Here is a 13,801-nt window from a genome sequence, read left to right as displayed (position 1 = left end):
TTGTGATCTGATACGAAGGGATCTGAGACTCAGGGAGGTTGAGTGGTTTGTTGAAAGTTTTAAGGCAACTTCATAGAAATGAGAACCCAAGTCCAGTGTTCTTTCCAAACATGTTATGTTAATCATCTAATTACATTCTAAATTGCAGAGTGCAGAATATAACCCTTTTAGAACGTGGCAATGGAAAAGAACACAGTGAGCTGGAAGAGGCTTCAGAGAGGAGAAGTGTAATTTTCTGTAACCAAAATTGATAATCCATTAGTTGCAAGACTGCTGATCATGGGGATCACATTCTATTTTTCTGTGTAGTCCTGGTGTCCAGGGCACAGAAGAAACTCAACTCATGTTTGCCAACTTTTTAAAAAGTAGCATCTCAGTTATTAATTTAAAGTTGGAAGGAAGTTGCATGTTATAAGGAATGTGAACATCTTGGGTCCTGCAGAAACTATCTATGCCAGGCCACACTGATGTCTCCTATGCCTCTGCACTGATGAATGCCAAACCTGGCACTTCATACCTTGCCCTTTGGGCCACCGTAAGCACACAGAGTAAGAAGAGCCTAATTTGGTCTCTCCATCTCTCATGGCTCATTTTGCCACAGAATCTTGCTTCCATTTGAAGTCAAGGTAATTGGAAACATGTTAAAATAATAGGTGCCTAAAAGCCTCCTTAGTAAGGAGACAGATGCATCCAGATAGCACCAGCCTTCTCTATTTCTCCCTGATAGGTAAACTACCACTGTGAAATTTAAAAAATAAAGACACGATTTTTTTAATTGTTTTCAAATGTTTATTTATTTTTGGGGCACTTGGGTGGCTCAATCAGTTAAGCATCTGACTTTGACTCAGGTCATGATCTCATGGCTCGTGATTTCAAGCCTGCGTTAGGCTCTGTGCTAACAGCTCAGACCCTGGAGCTTGCTTCAGATTCTGTTGTCTCTGTCTCTCTCTGCCCCTCCCTCCACCTCAAAAAAATAAACATTAAATTTAAAAAAATTTTTTAAATAAATAAATTACTTATTTTTGAGAGAGAGAGAGACAGAGTGTGAGTGGGAGAGGGGCAGAGAGAGAGGGAGACACAGAATCCGAAGCAGGCTCCAGGTTCTGAACTGTCAGCACAGAGCCCAATGCAGGGCTTGAACCCACAAGCTGTGAGATGAGGACCTAAGCTGAAGTCAGATGCTTAACTGACTGAGCCACCCAGACACCCCACCTGTTTCTTTTGATATAAATTGTGTATTCATCTATGTCCATTTATTAAGTGGAATCTGGACACTGAGCTCAGATAGATATACCTAGGCAATTTCATTGTAGTTTTTAGAAACTTCAGAAGTAATTCCTATCTATTGTTTAAAAATTCAAGCAACAAGAACATATATAAGATAAAAGGTGAAAGTTGAGGGCAAAAAGTTTTCTTTCCCCTTCGCTCTTTCCCCTCCCTGCAATACTATCACTTTCCAGATATAAGCACTGAAATCATCTTTCTATTATCATTCTTATCTGTAATTCTAGATAGTATCCTGTGTCTATTTCTTGATTAAGGAATTTAGGTAGCATTTAGTGAATTCCCACTCTGAGTGATGAGGAATTTCACTGACTTACACTGCCTCCCCCTCGCCAGTCTTGTTTTGACTGTTAGATCTTCTATTGGACATTGATGACAAGATCACAAACTCAAATGCCTGTAGAGTCTGGTCAGAACACACAAGCACAGGGAGTGGGTGGACAAGAAGTGTCATGAGGGCCCCTCCCTGCCTACCTTTTGCTCTCCCACTATTAACACAAACGTGGCTAGGGAAAAGGCAAAGTCACAACTGGCAAGTCCATGTGCTGGGACATGGCTAGGGATGGGGAGGACTGTAGCAACCTGGCAAAGACACCCTTGGATGCAGGCGGTAACACCCACTGCCCAAATGCTGCTACGTGGAAGCATTGCCAAAGCTTACTTTTTGAACAAAGCCATTCAGAAATGAATTGGATGTGTAAGCTTTCCATTTGTAAATCTTAGCTCAAAGTTTTTGAGAACACCGCTGGCCAAACACAAAAGGTCTGTGTGCCGAATATGGCCAACTGGCTGACAACTTTTTACCTCTGGTATTATGGTTTTAAGTCATATACTCAAACTTATTTTTTTTTGTTTTTTTTTAATGTTTATTTATTTTTGAAAGAGAGAGCACGAGTGGGGGAGGGGCAGAGAAAGAGGGAGACAGAGAATCTGAAGCAGACTCCAGGCTCTGAGCTGTCAGCACAGAGCCTGACATGAGGCTTGAACTCACAAACCACAAGATCATGACCTGAGCCAAAGTCAGTCGCTTAACTGACTGAGCCACCCCTCAAACTTATTTTTTGATCCATCTGCTTTAGATGGTATCTCCTCACTTCTCAGATAAGAAGTAATGTCAGATGAGGACATTAGTGTCCTTAGAGTTTTCTCTTCTTCTCTTTTCCTGCCCCTATCTTACCACTCATGATCCCTTTACTTTTGGCTTTGCAGAGCTCACGGAGTTTACTTCCTATTCTGTGACTATAACTAACACTTTTGAGCTTTGTCTATGGGTTGATTTTAAAAACAGGGCAATTTTTTTTGATAACAATATTCTATTGTATAAATATTTTCTTCAAACATCTGGTGGCCATGAATGAACTGTTCACAATCTATAACTGAAGAACTAGTTTCCAAATGTAGGTAGCTGGTGTGGGTTTTCCATTCCTTGGGTATAGTCCTGTCTCCCCAGATGAGGGGCCTGTGAGCTCAGTGCTCCTGAGTGGGGCACACCTACTGGCAGGCTTTACTTAGAAAGTTCGGGCACAGAGCAACTAGACAGATAGCACATCCAACCATTTCACCTGCAGGCAAAGTAAAAAGACATTCTTCTGAGATCCTAATATCCATACTAAGAACTTTAGTTTTCTCTGTATGGATATTAAGTAAAACATCCTTTAGTCACCCTGACCTCTGTCCTACAGCCCACTCCTAATCTCTGCATGGTTTTACTTCACATACGTGGCTCTCACTGCTGAAGCCTCACCACTCATCTGCTATGGCCGGAGGTGCTGATACAGCCTTCCATGCAATCCCAAGAAAATCCCTCACCCACTCACATTCCCACCCCTGTTCTCAGTACGGCTCAGAATTCATTCTCTTTTTAACCCTATCTGTTCATTTCAATGGCATGTTTGGGGGGAGGAGAAGTCAATAAGTCTGTTCAGTTCTGACATTTTGAACCAGAAGTGGCTACGTGCTGACAACGGTAGTTTGAGCGTACTTGCCCCATTCTGCTGCCTTTCCGTGGAACACTACAGGAACTCAGTAACACCCGGCAGCCCTCTGCCAGCCTCCTTGCCCTGAGAATTTCTGAGCCACCTGAAATGGACAGCCAGGGAACCTTTGGGAGCATGTTCAAGTCTGCTAGATAGTAAGATTACCCTTCTTCAATGAAAATGGAAGACAGAGATTCTTTCATGAAGAGATTACATTTTTCTTCGAATGAATCTTATGCCCTAAATAAATGCTCAAGAATTTAATGTCTTATCTCTAATGTAAATGGAACAACTATTTTTATTTATTTATTCATTTAGGAACAACTATTTTTAAGATCTCTTCTGGCTCTGGGTCTCTGGTTTATGGGAACTGAATTAAATGTAAGAGTGGTCTCGACCAGCCCTGTCGAACAGCACTTTCTGCAATGACAGAAATGTTCAATAATCTGTGTGGCCCAACAAAGTAGCTAGTAGCTCTGTGTGTATACTGAGCACTTAAAATGTGATTGCAGTGGCTGAGGAACTGAATTTTAGATTTTATTTAATTTTAATTAATCTTAACCTAAACTGAAATAGCCACATGTGGCTAGTGGCCACCCTACTGGATAATATCGCTCTAGACCTTGGGCAACTCATTCTCACTGAGGAAACAAAAGACAATAAACAATAACTGATAAAACTGTAAATTGATAAAGGTAAAGATGAATCATACATGTGAGCATTACAGAAATTCAGAGAGGGAGCAAGTGAGTATTAGAAAGTTCATGTTTAGATCTGTGAGGTAGATCTATGTGCTAATGTGAAAAATAAATGCCAAAAGATGTGAAGTCAAAAGACCAAGTTGCAGATAGGTATGCATACATGGGCCCATTGGTAAATATAAAAGCAAATGCAGATACACGCTTCTATGTGCATAGAACATTTCTGGAAGGATGCCCTAATTGTTGACAGTGATTACCTCTGGAGAACAGAAGTAAGGGTCAAGACAGGGAACTTGCTTACATTGTTTGAATTTTTCACAGTTTAACAATTAAACAATTTTTTTCTCTATAACAAGGTTATAAGCAGAAATATGATTAACAAATAATACATTTTTAAAAGGCCAAAGAAGACAACTCTTTCCTGTGGTTATTACTCACGAATGATTTTATGTGATTATTGGGAATATTCCACATCCTATGGCCACAGTTCTTCTGTACTCTAATAAGATGCTTTACAAAGAAAGCATACTTAAGGAGAGTAGCCTGAAGGAGGCAGAATTTAATTTGGACTCCTATTCTGGATGAGATGGAGAAGAGAAGAAAGAGTATTTTTTTTAATGTTTATTTATTTTGAGAGAGAGCGAGAGAGCGAGTGGGGGAGGGGCAGAGAGAGGGAAACAGAGAATCCCAAGCAGGCTCCACATTGTCGTCAGGGCAGAGTCTGACACAGCAGGGCTCGAACCCATGAACTGTGAGATCCTGACCTGAGCTGAAACCAAGAGTCTGACACTTAACTGGCTGAGCCACCCAGGTACCCCAAGAAAGGGCATTCTTGATAGAGGCATGGCCTGAGGAAAGGAAAGGAGCAGGGACGCAGGGGTGTGGGTGAACAGTGAGGGGTCTAGAAGGGCCAGACAGGGACTGGGATGGGATAAGGGGAGATAAGACCCTATAAGAAACATAAGACAAAATCCCTATGAACTTGAGTTGGCAAGAAGTCTAGAGTCTTAGGCCCCACCAACTTGGTTCTTGGGGGAATCAAACATTTACTGAGCACCTATCATGTGCCAGGCACTGTGTTACTCCTGGGGCACAAAGATGAATAAGAAACAGTCACTGAGTTCAAAAAACCAGATGAGACATGTGACAGGGATGGCATCATATAGTATGAGAAATGCCATATTTAGACCTAAAAGTACTGCCTCCATAACTTACTGACATCACCGTAACAAGTTTTATAATTGCTCTGAGGCCCCAGTTCTTCCTCTATAAAAAAAAAAAAAAATGGGGCTGACATTTTACATGCCCCACAGGGTATCAACAAATGCTACCTCCCTTCCTTTCACACTCTGCCCCATTCCTAACCCCAGATTGACAGGGAAGATAAAATATTTTCCTTATTTATCCTTTCTCCATAAAAGTGAAAGCAGAACGAAGTCCCTGTTATGTGTGTTGTGGGCTGGGTGAGCAGGGCTAGGGCTGGCTATGTTAGGAGGAGGAAGGGAGGAGAGCAGGACAGTGCTGGAGACCTAGGAGCTGGTGGCAAAGGCCTTTAAGGCAGTGCTGAAGAGCTGTACACAAGGCTCAGGGACACGCAGCAGGGGGTGCACGGTCAGACCTGCACTGTGGAAGGACAAACTGGAAGCCCAGGGGTCAGAAAGTGGGAAACAGGTTTCCAAGCCACTGCAAACTTTGCCTTAATCTCCTCTCAATTCCTACAGTACGGGCAATTTGTTGAACTATTTCAAGCCTCTAATTATACACTGTCATATCCTACTGTTTTATATACACACATTTGTCTCCAGAACTACATCAAGATTCCTAAGGACAGAAAACACAGAACAAAGCAGGTACTTCCCTCGAATTTCTCAAAGTGGTTAAGCACTTCTGAGTTAGAACTGAACTACAATCCAGCAATGATTCTATCAGGTATTTACCCAAAGGATACAAAGATACAGATTCGCATGAGAACATGCACCCCGATGTCTATAGCAGCACTATCAACAATAGTCAAACTATGGAGAGAGCCCAAATGTCCATTGACTGATGAATGGATAAAGAAGATGTAGTGTGTGTGTGTGTGTGTGTGTGTGTGTGTGTGTGTGTGTACACATACACAATAGAATATTACTCAGCCATCACAAAGAATGAAGTCTTGGGGTTCCCGGGTGGTTCAGTCGGTTAAGCATCTGACTTTGGCTCAGGTCATGATCTCACAGTTCATGAGTTCGAGCCCCGCATCAGGCTCTGTTCTGATAGCTCAGAGCCTGGACCCTGCTTTGGTTTCTGTGTCTCCCTCTCTCTCTGCCCCTCCCCTGCTCACACTCTCTCTTTCTTTCGAAAATAAACAAACATTAAAAAAAAAAAAAAAAAGACTGAAACCTTGCCATTTGCAGTGATGTGGATGGAACTAGAAGGTATTATGCCCAGTGAAATAAGTCAATCAAAGAAAGACAAATACTACACGATTTCACTCACATGTGGAAATGTGGAATTTAAAAACAAAGCAGTTGAACATAGAGGAAGGGGGGGGAAGAAAAGAGAGGGAAACAAACCACAAGAGACTCTTAACCATAAAAAGAGAAGAAACAGGATTGATGGAGGGATGTGGGTGGGGGATGGGCTAGATGGGTGATGGGTATAAGGAGGGCACTTGGTGTTGTATGTAAGTGATAAATCACTGAATTACACTCCCGAAACCAATACTGCACTGTACGTTAACTAAAATTTAAATTAAAAAAAAGGGGGGTGCCTGGGTGGCTCAGCCAATTGAGCGTCCGACTTCGGCTCAGGTCATGATCTCACGGCTTGTGAGTTCGAGCCCCGTGTCGGGCTCTGTGCTGACAGCTCGGAGCCTGGAGCCTGCTTCAGATTCTGTGTCTCCCTCTCTCTCTGCCCCTCCCCCACTCATGCTCTCTCTCTCTCTCTCTCTCTCTCTCAAAAATAAACATTCAAAAACAATTAATAAAAAAAAAAAACCCAGAAGAAGTAAACTGGGAAGAAGTTTATGTGGGCTGGATACTACCATTGCTAAAGTGGAAAACTGAGGAATTATTCATGCTTTTGTGGGTCAGGTCTTCTCTGTTCCCTTCCTCCACCCTCCATGACTTAAATATAAACATGCCTTGATGAGGCCAGGCTGGCTCTTCATTTGGAAGCCCACTTCAGTAAACACAGAGACCCTCAGTTTGGATGAAAGCCTCACTTGGGCCAGACTTCTCAAGAGGCACTGAAGTATCAGCTCATTTGATTCACGGCACAGCCAGGGCTTATCACCATGTTTGCTTTTTCTGGTAAGAATGAATTCCAGGGCGAAGGGGAAGAAATCTCCAGTAATTTGAGTATATTTCCCCACCAGCTTGCTCCTTTCATATGTGACTCTGTGCTGGGGGAAGCAGTCCATCGGCACTTCAGCTGCCTGTATGGGCAACAGGACAGCTGGCAGGGTTCCCGTCAGCCCCTGGCACTGGTGGGGCCCTGGCTATCTGCCCAAGGAGGCCCCCGCGCCTGGGGTCCCGGAGAGGTTCACCACCAGCAGCACAGTCCGGGATACTACTGTTCTCACCCTCGCGGCAGCCTGTGCTGTGGGGGTCCCCCATGCACGTGGGCGGACAACAGAGCCCCACATCTGAGTTTCGTCTACGGACTTGTTCCCCCAAGCAAGCAGCTTCCCCTTGACCACCCCATTCAGGCCCAGCAGGCCTTCTCATGGGAAGAGGTCTACACAGGCATTGGAGTGGGGTCAGGGTCATTGGGTAGAGAACCCTGGGTGCCTGGGTGCTCAGAACACGGGGGATGGTGTGGCTCCAGTGGGCACATCCCTGGGGCAGACAGATGCCCTGCTGTGAGGTGAGGGTACAGCCAGATGAAGGAGCCAGGGTTTCTAGAATGTGGGCTCACTGCCTGGATCTAAAGGTAGTACTGAAGAGATAGAGATCCAAAGCTTTACGAGTTTCCGAAAATATAGTCCCCAGTTGACAGAGCCAAGAAAATTTTTTAAAAGGTAGGCAGGTTTGGCCTACTCAGTAGACCCTGATTGAATAGTGGTTTTCTAGAATGATATTATAGAAAATGTCATTAACAGTTAAATGATATTAACTTACCTCCTAAATCCATATGACTGACTTCCTCTCATAGATCCTAGACCCTGTCAGTTCAGGCCAAAGGCTACAGTCAGGAAGGAATGAATTCTTCTAGAATGCTGTTAACTGCAGGGACACCTTCAACTCAGAATAAGGTACTCTCATCACTACTGGTCGATTTGGTAAGGATCTAAAGAGGTTTTTTATCCCTTTTTTATTGCAATATAATTGACCTACAATATTAGGTTAGTTTCAGGTATATAACCCAATGGTTGGATATAAGTATATATTGTGAAATGATCACCACAGTAAATCTAGTTAACATCCATCATGACACACGGTTATAATTTTTTTTCTTGTGATGAGAACTTTTAAGATTACTCTCTTAGCAACTTTTAAATATACAATACAGTACTGTTAACTATAGTCACCATGCTGTATGTGACATCTCCATGACTTATTTATTTTATAACTGTAACTTTGTACATTTCTGCCTTTACCCATTTTGCCCACACCCCATCCCCACCTCTGCCAACCACCAATCTGTTCTCTGTATCTATGAGTTTGGGGTTTTTTTTTTCTTTTTTTTAGATTCCACATGTAAGAGAGATCATACACTATTTGTCTTTCTCTGATCTGAAGGAGTTTTTTAGTTCTTCTCTGTGCTATGTCTTCTTCCTTATTTATTCCCATCAGTTAAAGACAGAGTATCTCCACATGCATCATTGGGTGTTTATCAGTTAGGAATATGTTTCTGTAAAATTTCTTGTGTGAATAACCACAGTCAAAGATCCTATCTAATAAAGTGTTTAAGCCTTGGGACTTTTTGTCTCTTAGTTGCTGGTCATTATGCTCCCCCACCGCTGTATCCCCATCCTATGCCCAACCCAACCAATCCTCAGTGTTCTGATTTGTTGCCTCATGGTTTCAATATGGCTGCTAAGCATCAGGCATCATACTTGCATTCAAGGCAGGAGGCAGAGAAGAGGTGGAACATGAGAGCACCAGTGATTTTTTTTTTAATCAGAAAAGCAAACTAATAATGATAATAATGATAATAATGATAATAATAATAATAGGGCGCCTGGGTGACTCGGTTGGTTAAGTATCCGATTCTTGATTTTTGGCTCAGGTCATGATCTCATGGTGATGAAATCAAGCCCCACTTTGGGTTCTGCACTGGGCATGGAGCCTGCTTGGGATTCTCTCTCCCTCTTCCTCTGCCCCTCTCCTGCTCTGGTGTGGACATATGCACAAAATAATAATAATAATAAAATGAACCTGTTTAAAAAAAAAAAAAAAAAGAATGAAAAGCAAGAGCTTTCCCAGAAGTTTCCTAGCCAACTTCAGCCAGAATGTGTCACTGAGCCACCTCTAGCTGCAAAGGAAGCCTCTACAGTAGCTTCTAGAGTAGAAAAGATCAAGGGCAAAGGGAATTGGTAATGGGTCAGCCATAAAGAGCAAAAGCCCTAATGGATGGGAGGTACTGAGACCTACAGAGCTGAACATCTCATAGTTTGGAGCTTCTCGAAAGATATAAGCCCCAGGAGCACCTATGGTCCTACCTTCATGTCAACCAAATCTTCTTAATAGAAAGAGGGGCTTTATTGGAGGAAAGCATTCATTAAATCCTTGGCCTAAATATAGGTATAACAAGGAAGTGAGGGCAGGGTAGCAACAAATTTCTCTCTTTCAGGAATACGACCAAAAAGTACAAGTTTGAACCAACTTCTAATTACCAGCTTCAGAAGGCAGCAGGAAGCAAACCTTTATAACTTTCTCACATCCTGGTGTCCACGGTGTTTCCCTGAAGTGATGGGAGGGTCCTTGTGCCCTGAGCTGAAGAAGCTGGGACATCCTGGCACTTTCCATGCCAGGCTTTAGGACTCGAGCTGGTGGTGGCAACTTTAAAGAGGGGAGTGGATGGAGCTCTTAGGGACTGCCACTACGAGAGGGGGGGGTTCATGCCTGCTGCGATGGGCACCAGCCTGGACCTGAGAAGAAGCTTAATTTTAAAGTCACTCACTCATAAGAGATTCTGCCAGAGCCCAGGTACTGAAGAGCAGAGATTCCCAAGGTGGCTGTGACAGACACCAGGACCGGTTTGTGCAGAATGGGCATCTAGAACAGGATGCACCCTAGCTCCTGGAGGGAGAGGTCCGCTGCAGGCAGGGTCTAGTGGCTGCAGCAGGGAAGAGTAACATGCCCTGGAGGCAGAGAACCACTGACCACACTCAGTGGGTAACCCTGCTCAGTCTTTTATAACTAGCAACTCCTGCTCAAAGCCCAACGCCACTCCAGGCCCACACCACCTTACCTCTTCCTTCTCTGAGGGCATCAGGTCAGTAACACTCCCTATTCCCATCTCTGCTAGCAAAACAACCAGCATCCTCATTCTGTAATCTTTTGAGGTGGTTCTTTCTTGATGCAAAACATCCCTCTGTGCCCTTTGCTATGGATATTACACACACTTGCAGCATGTTAGTTTCAGAGTGCTTTCTATGACAGCCTCTCCCTCTGCCTTTCCATATGCAAGCTCTCAGAGGGAGCCAGACACTCCATCTAAGATCTCTCTGGAATTGTCTTCCTTCTGTGTCCACTATCCATCACATGCCTGCAAGGTGTTCTGTGTTAATTCCAGGCAGGTTGGAAGGGGTAAAGTAGCTGTGCAGGCTGACTTTTAAGGAATACATTCATTTTGATATATAGTCCACATGTAATATAGAAAGTCAACTTTCGGGGTGCCTGGGTGGCTCAGTCAGTTAAGTGTTTGGCTCTGGCTCAGGTTATGATCTCACAGTTTGTGGGTTCAAGCCCTGCATCAGGCTTTCTGCTGACAGCCTGGAGCCTGCTTCCGATTCTGTGTCTCCCTCTCTCTCCGCCCCTCCCCTGCTCACACGCACTCTCTCTCTCTCTCTCTCAAAAATAAACATAAAAAAAAAATTTTAATAAAAAGAAAGTCAAGTTTCATCAACATTAGCAAAATAAAAATTTCAAATAGAGAATGCTATACAAGAATACTGCAGTCTACAATGTGAATGCATTAAATCCACTGAATTGTTTACTTTATGATAGTTAAATTTATGATGCATGAATTTCACCTCACTTAAAAAAATACTACTGTATTCCTACACTTGTTAACTTTATGAAGTGGTTTTACCATTTTCTTCCTCAACTCATTTTCTTCACACTCCTGTAGGCTAGTTGTTTCTTCTCAGATAGGGAAACCTATCTGGTCCACAGAATGTATGAAAGCCACCTGGAAAGCCACCAGGTCCACAGAATGTATAAAGCCAACCGAAGGATGACCAAGCAACAAAGAACTCAGTGTGCCGATTCCTGGGTCAGCACTCATTCCGCAAAGGTTCCAAATCAAGTAACTCAAGGGCCCGGTTCCTTCATGGCTTCCAAAGGCAGCAAAGGAAGCAGAAGCACCACCACGTATAAAGGAAGCTAAGTCCTCTCTTCCTCTCCATGTCTGCCTGAATTTGAGGAGGAGTTTGTCTCTCAGAGGCAGTTGGGCAGGAGTGTAGGTATTGGAGGTGAGATCAGTTTGCTAAGCTATTTTTCAAGTTCATTTTTTATATTTTGTTTTTTAAGTATAAAGTCAGTGTTTTAGAACACATTCACAAAGTGGAACAGCCACCATCATGATCTAATTCCAGAACACCTCCATCATCTCCAACAGAAACCTTCTACCTATTAGCAGTCCCTCCCCACTCCCCCCTGACCCCCAACGACCACAGATCTATGATAGGTTTGCCTATTCTGGACATCTCATACCCACGAGGACATTCACCATGTGATCTTTTTTTGTGCCTGGCTTGTCTTACTTAGCATAATCTTCTCAATGTGCATCCACATTGCAGCGTGTATCAGTATGTCACTCCTTTTCATGGCTTTAAGCCATTTCTAAATCCCCAGGGATTCTTCTGTTGTTTCTTTCCTGCCAGCTGTGGGGATGCAGGGCCCGCAGTCAGGGCAACAGAAAAGATCTCTCATTCCAGCAGGGGCCCAGAAAGAAGAAACAGAACCCTCAGCAGCATCACCAACATTCCCCCATGATCTTCTTCAGGGGGAAGGTCAGATTCACTGGCAAACAGTCTTAACCACAGGACCATGCAAAGCGTCCATCCTAGGGCACCCTGCACACTCTCCAGATGGTGAGGGCCATCCTGCACAAAGCCAGACCTAGTGCTTAAACAAAGGCAAGGTCCGGTGTCATCTGGGACGGTGATGCACTTGACCCCATCCTTCCCACAAGCACATAGGAGCCTGCTCTTAAATTGTAGATTTATAACGCAACCTATGAATTTCTCATCACCTCAGCTGTCTTTTGCTCAATCAAAGCCTTCTAGCCTCTAAAGTGTTTCCTGGGGTAGATTCCCCACGTTTAATCCCAGGACAAATATTACTTGCAAACATTCCTGACTTGCACATGCATCTCCATGTCAGGTGGATAATTTGACATCCTGGAGGCCTGAGCCAGCAGCTCACCACAGGTCCCTTCACTCAGGCATAATAACCTCAGGACTCTCACAGCTACTCTTCATTGTCCTCATCTTCTTCTTCTCCTTTCTAGTACAAGGTGGGCAAGGAATTATCACGCCCATTTGCAGAAGAAATGGAGGCCCAGTAAGAGTAAGAGACCAATATTAATTAGCACAAGGGGACCAAACTGATAAGGGGTCTTATCTTCCACCCCACTATTCTGGATGTGCCAAGACGACACATGAGAGGGCTAGTTAATGAAATACTCCTTTGAAGAAGAAAGTGAAAGAAAAGCTACAGTCGGTTCTTAGCTGTCCAGATTTGAGGACACATATTTAAACCCAAGCTGTATGGTTCCTGCCACCAGCCCATGTCATCTTCTATAATTAGGCAGCACATAATGTAATGACCTACATTAACAGCAAAACATCTCAGTGCCACTTCCCACCCTCGAGCTGTCCGACACAGACCAAAGTCAATCATAAACAAAAGAAGTCGGTCAAACTGAAATACATTCACTTTATGTGTGGGTCCAAAGAAAACCAGGCCTTCCGCCAGATCCAGTCTGCTGAGGAAAGGGCTCGAGAAGCAGTGATGACCTTGCCCATCTCTTCTCCAGCCTCCCCTCCAGCCATGCTTCTTACCCTCCCTTCAAACTTGGCGGTGGCTCCTTCTCTGATGCAGAGGTTCCGAGGGGGCACAATGAAAGCAGGGGCCTCGGTCAGGGGCATGGAACCGACTCTCGAGTGATCCACACTGATGGAGGTTTTGGAAACCTGTGTTGAGGCAGCCAGCTTCACATCCCCCATGGTCTGCAAACAGGAAGGAAGACCAGGTCAGATGAGACAAAGTACAGGCCCTCATCCCTATGCGTGGCGAGCATTCCCAGTGTGTTGGTGGGGCCCCTGTGACGTGGGTTCTGTAGGGAACAGGCACCCCGTTACGTCAGGGTCTGTTAGAGCTCCTCTCTGGGAATGAGAAGCTCTGTGTGCTCCACACGCAAGGCTGCCAGGGTAAGTCCCAGCCTGGCCCAGACACCAGCACCAGGACCACATGCTGGCCTCCTCAGAACCCAATGGAGAACTTCTAGGAAAGGGGCAGGTAGGATAAGAATGGAGAGACCAGCTGATCTCAGCATTTCTACAACTGACATCTAAAATCAGTAGTTAATAGTCATTGGCCCTTCAGATCAACAAGTACATCAGGCACTCATGGCAGAAAGTAAAAGCTGCTTTTGTGTGAACTATGAGAGTTCACAGGCTAAAGA

General features: G+C 44.1%; 1 protein-coding gene across 1 annotated transcript in view; it reads right to left on the bottom strand.

Annotated features, from left to right (window-relative positions):
* Positions 1-13,346, bottom strand: part of MYLK (myosin light chain kinase) — a 179,846-nt gene extending 166,500 nt beyond the window's left edge. Inside the window, 1 exon segment of the mRNA XM_030330671.2 lies at positions 13,179-13,346. Coding sequence (XP_030186531.1) covers positions 13,179-13,343 — 165 coding nt within the window. The 5' untranslated portion in view covers positions 13,344-13,346.
* Positions 13,347-13,801: the final 455 nt, after the last annotated feature.

The sequence above is a fragment of the Lynx canadensis genome, chromosome C2 (genome assembly GCF_007474595.2).
Source record: "Lynx canadensis isolate LIC74 chromosome C2, mLynCan4.pri.v2, whole genome shotgun sequence".
In the NCBI taxonomy this organism is placed as follows: domain Eukaryota; kingdom Metazoa; phylum Chordata; class Mammalia; order Carnivora; family Felidae; genus Lynx; species Lynx canadensis.
Note: the sequence above shows the minus strand (reverse complement) of the source record. Positions and strands in the feature narration are given on the sequence as shown.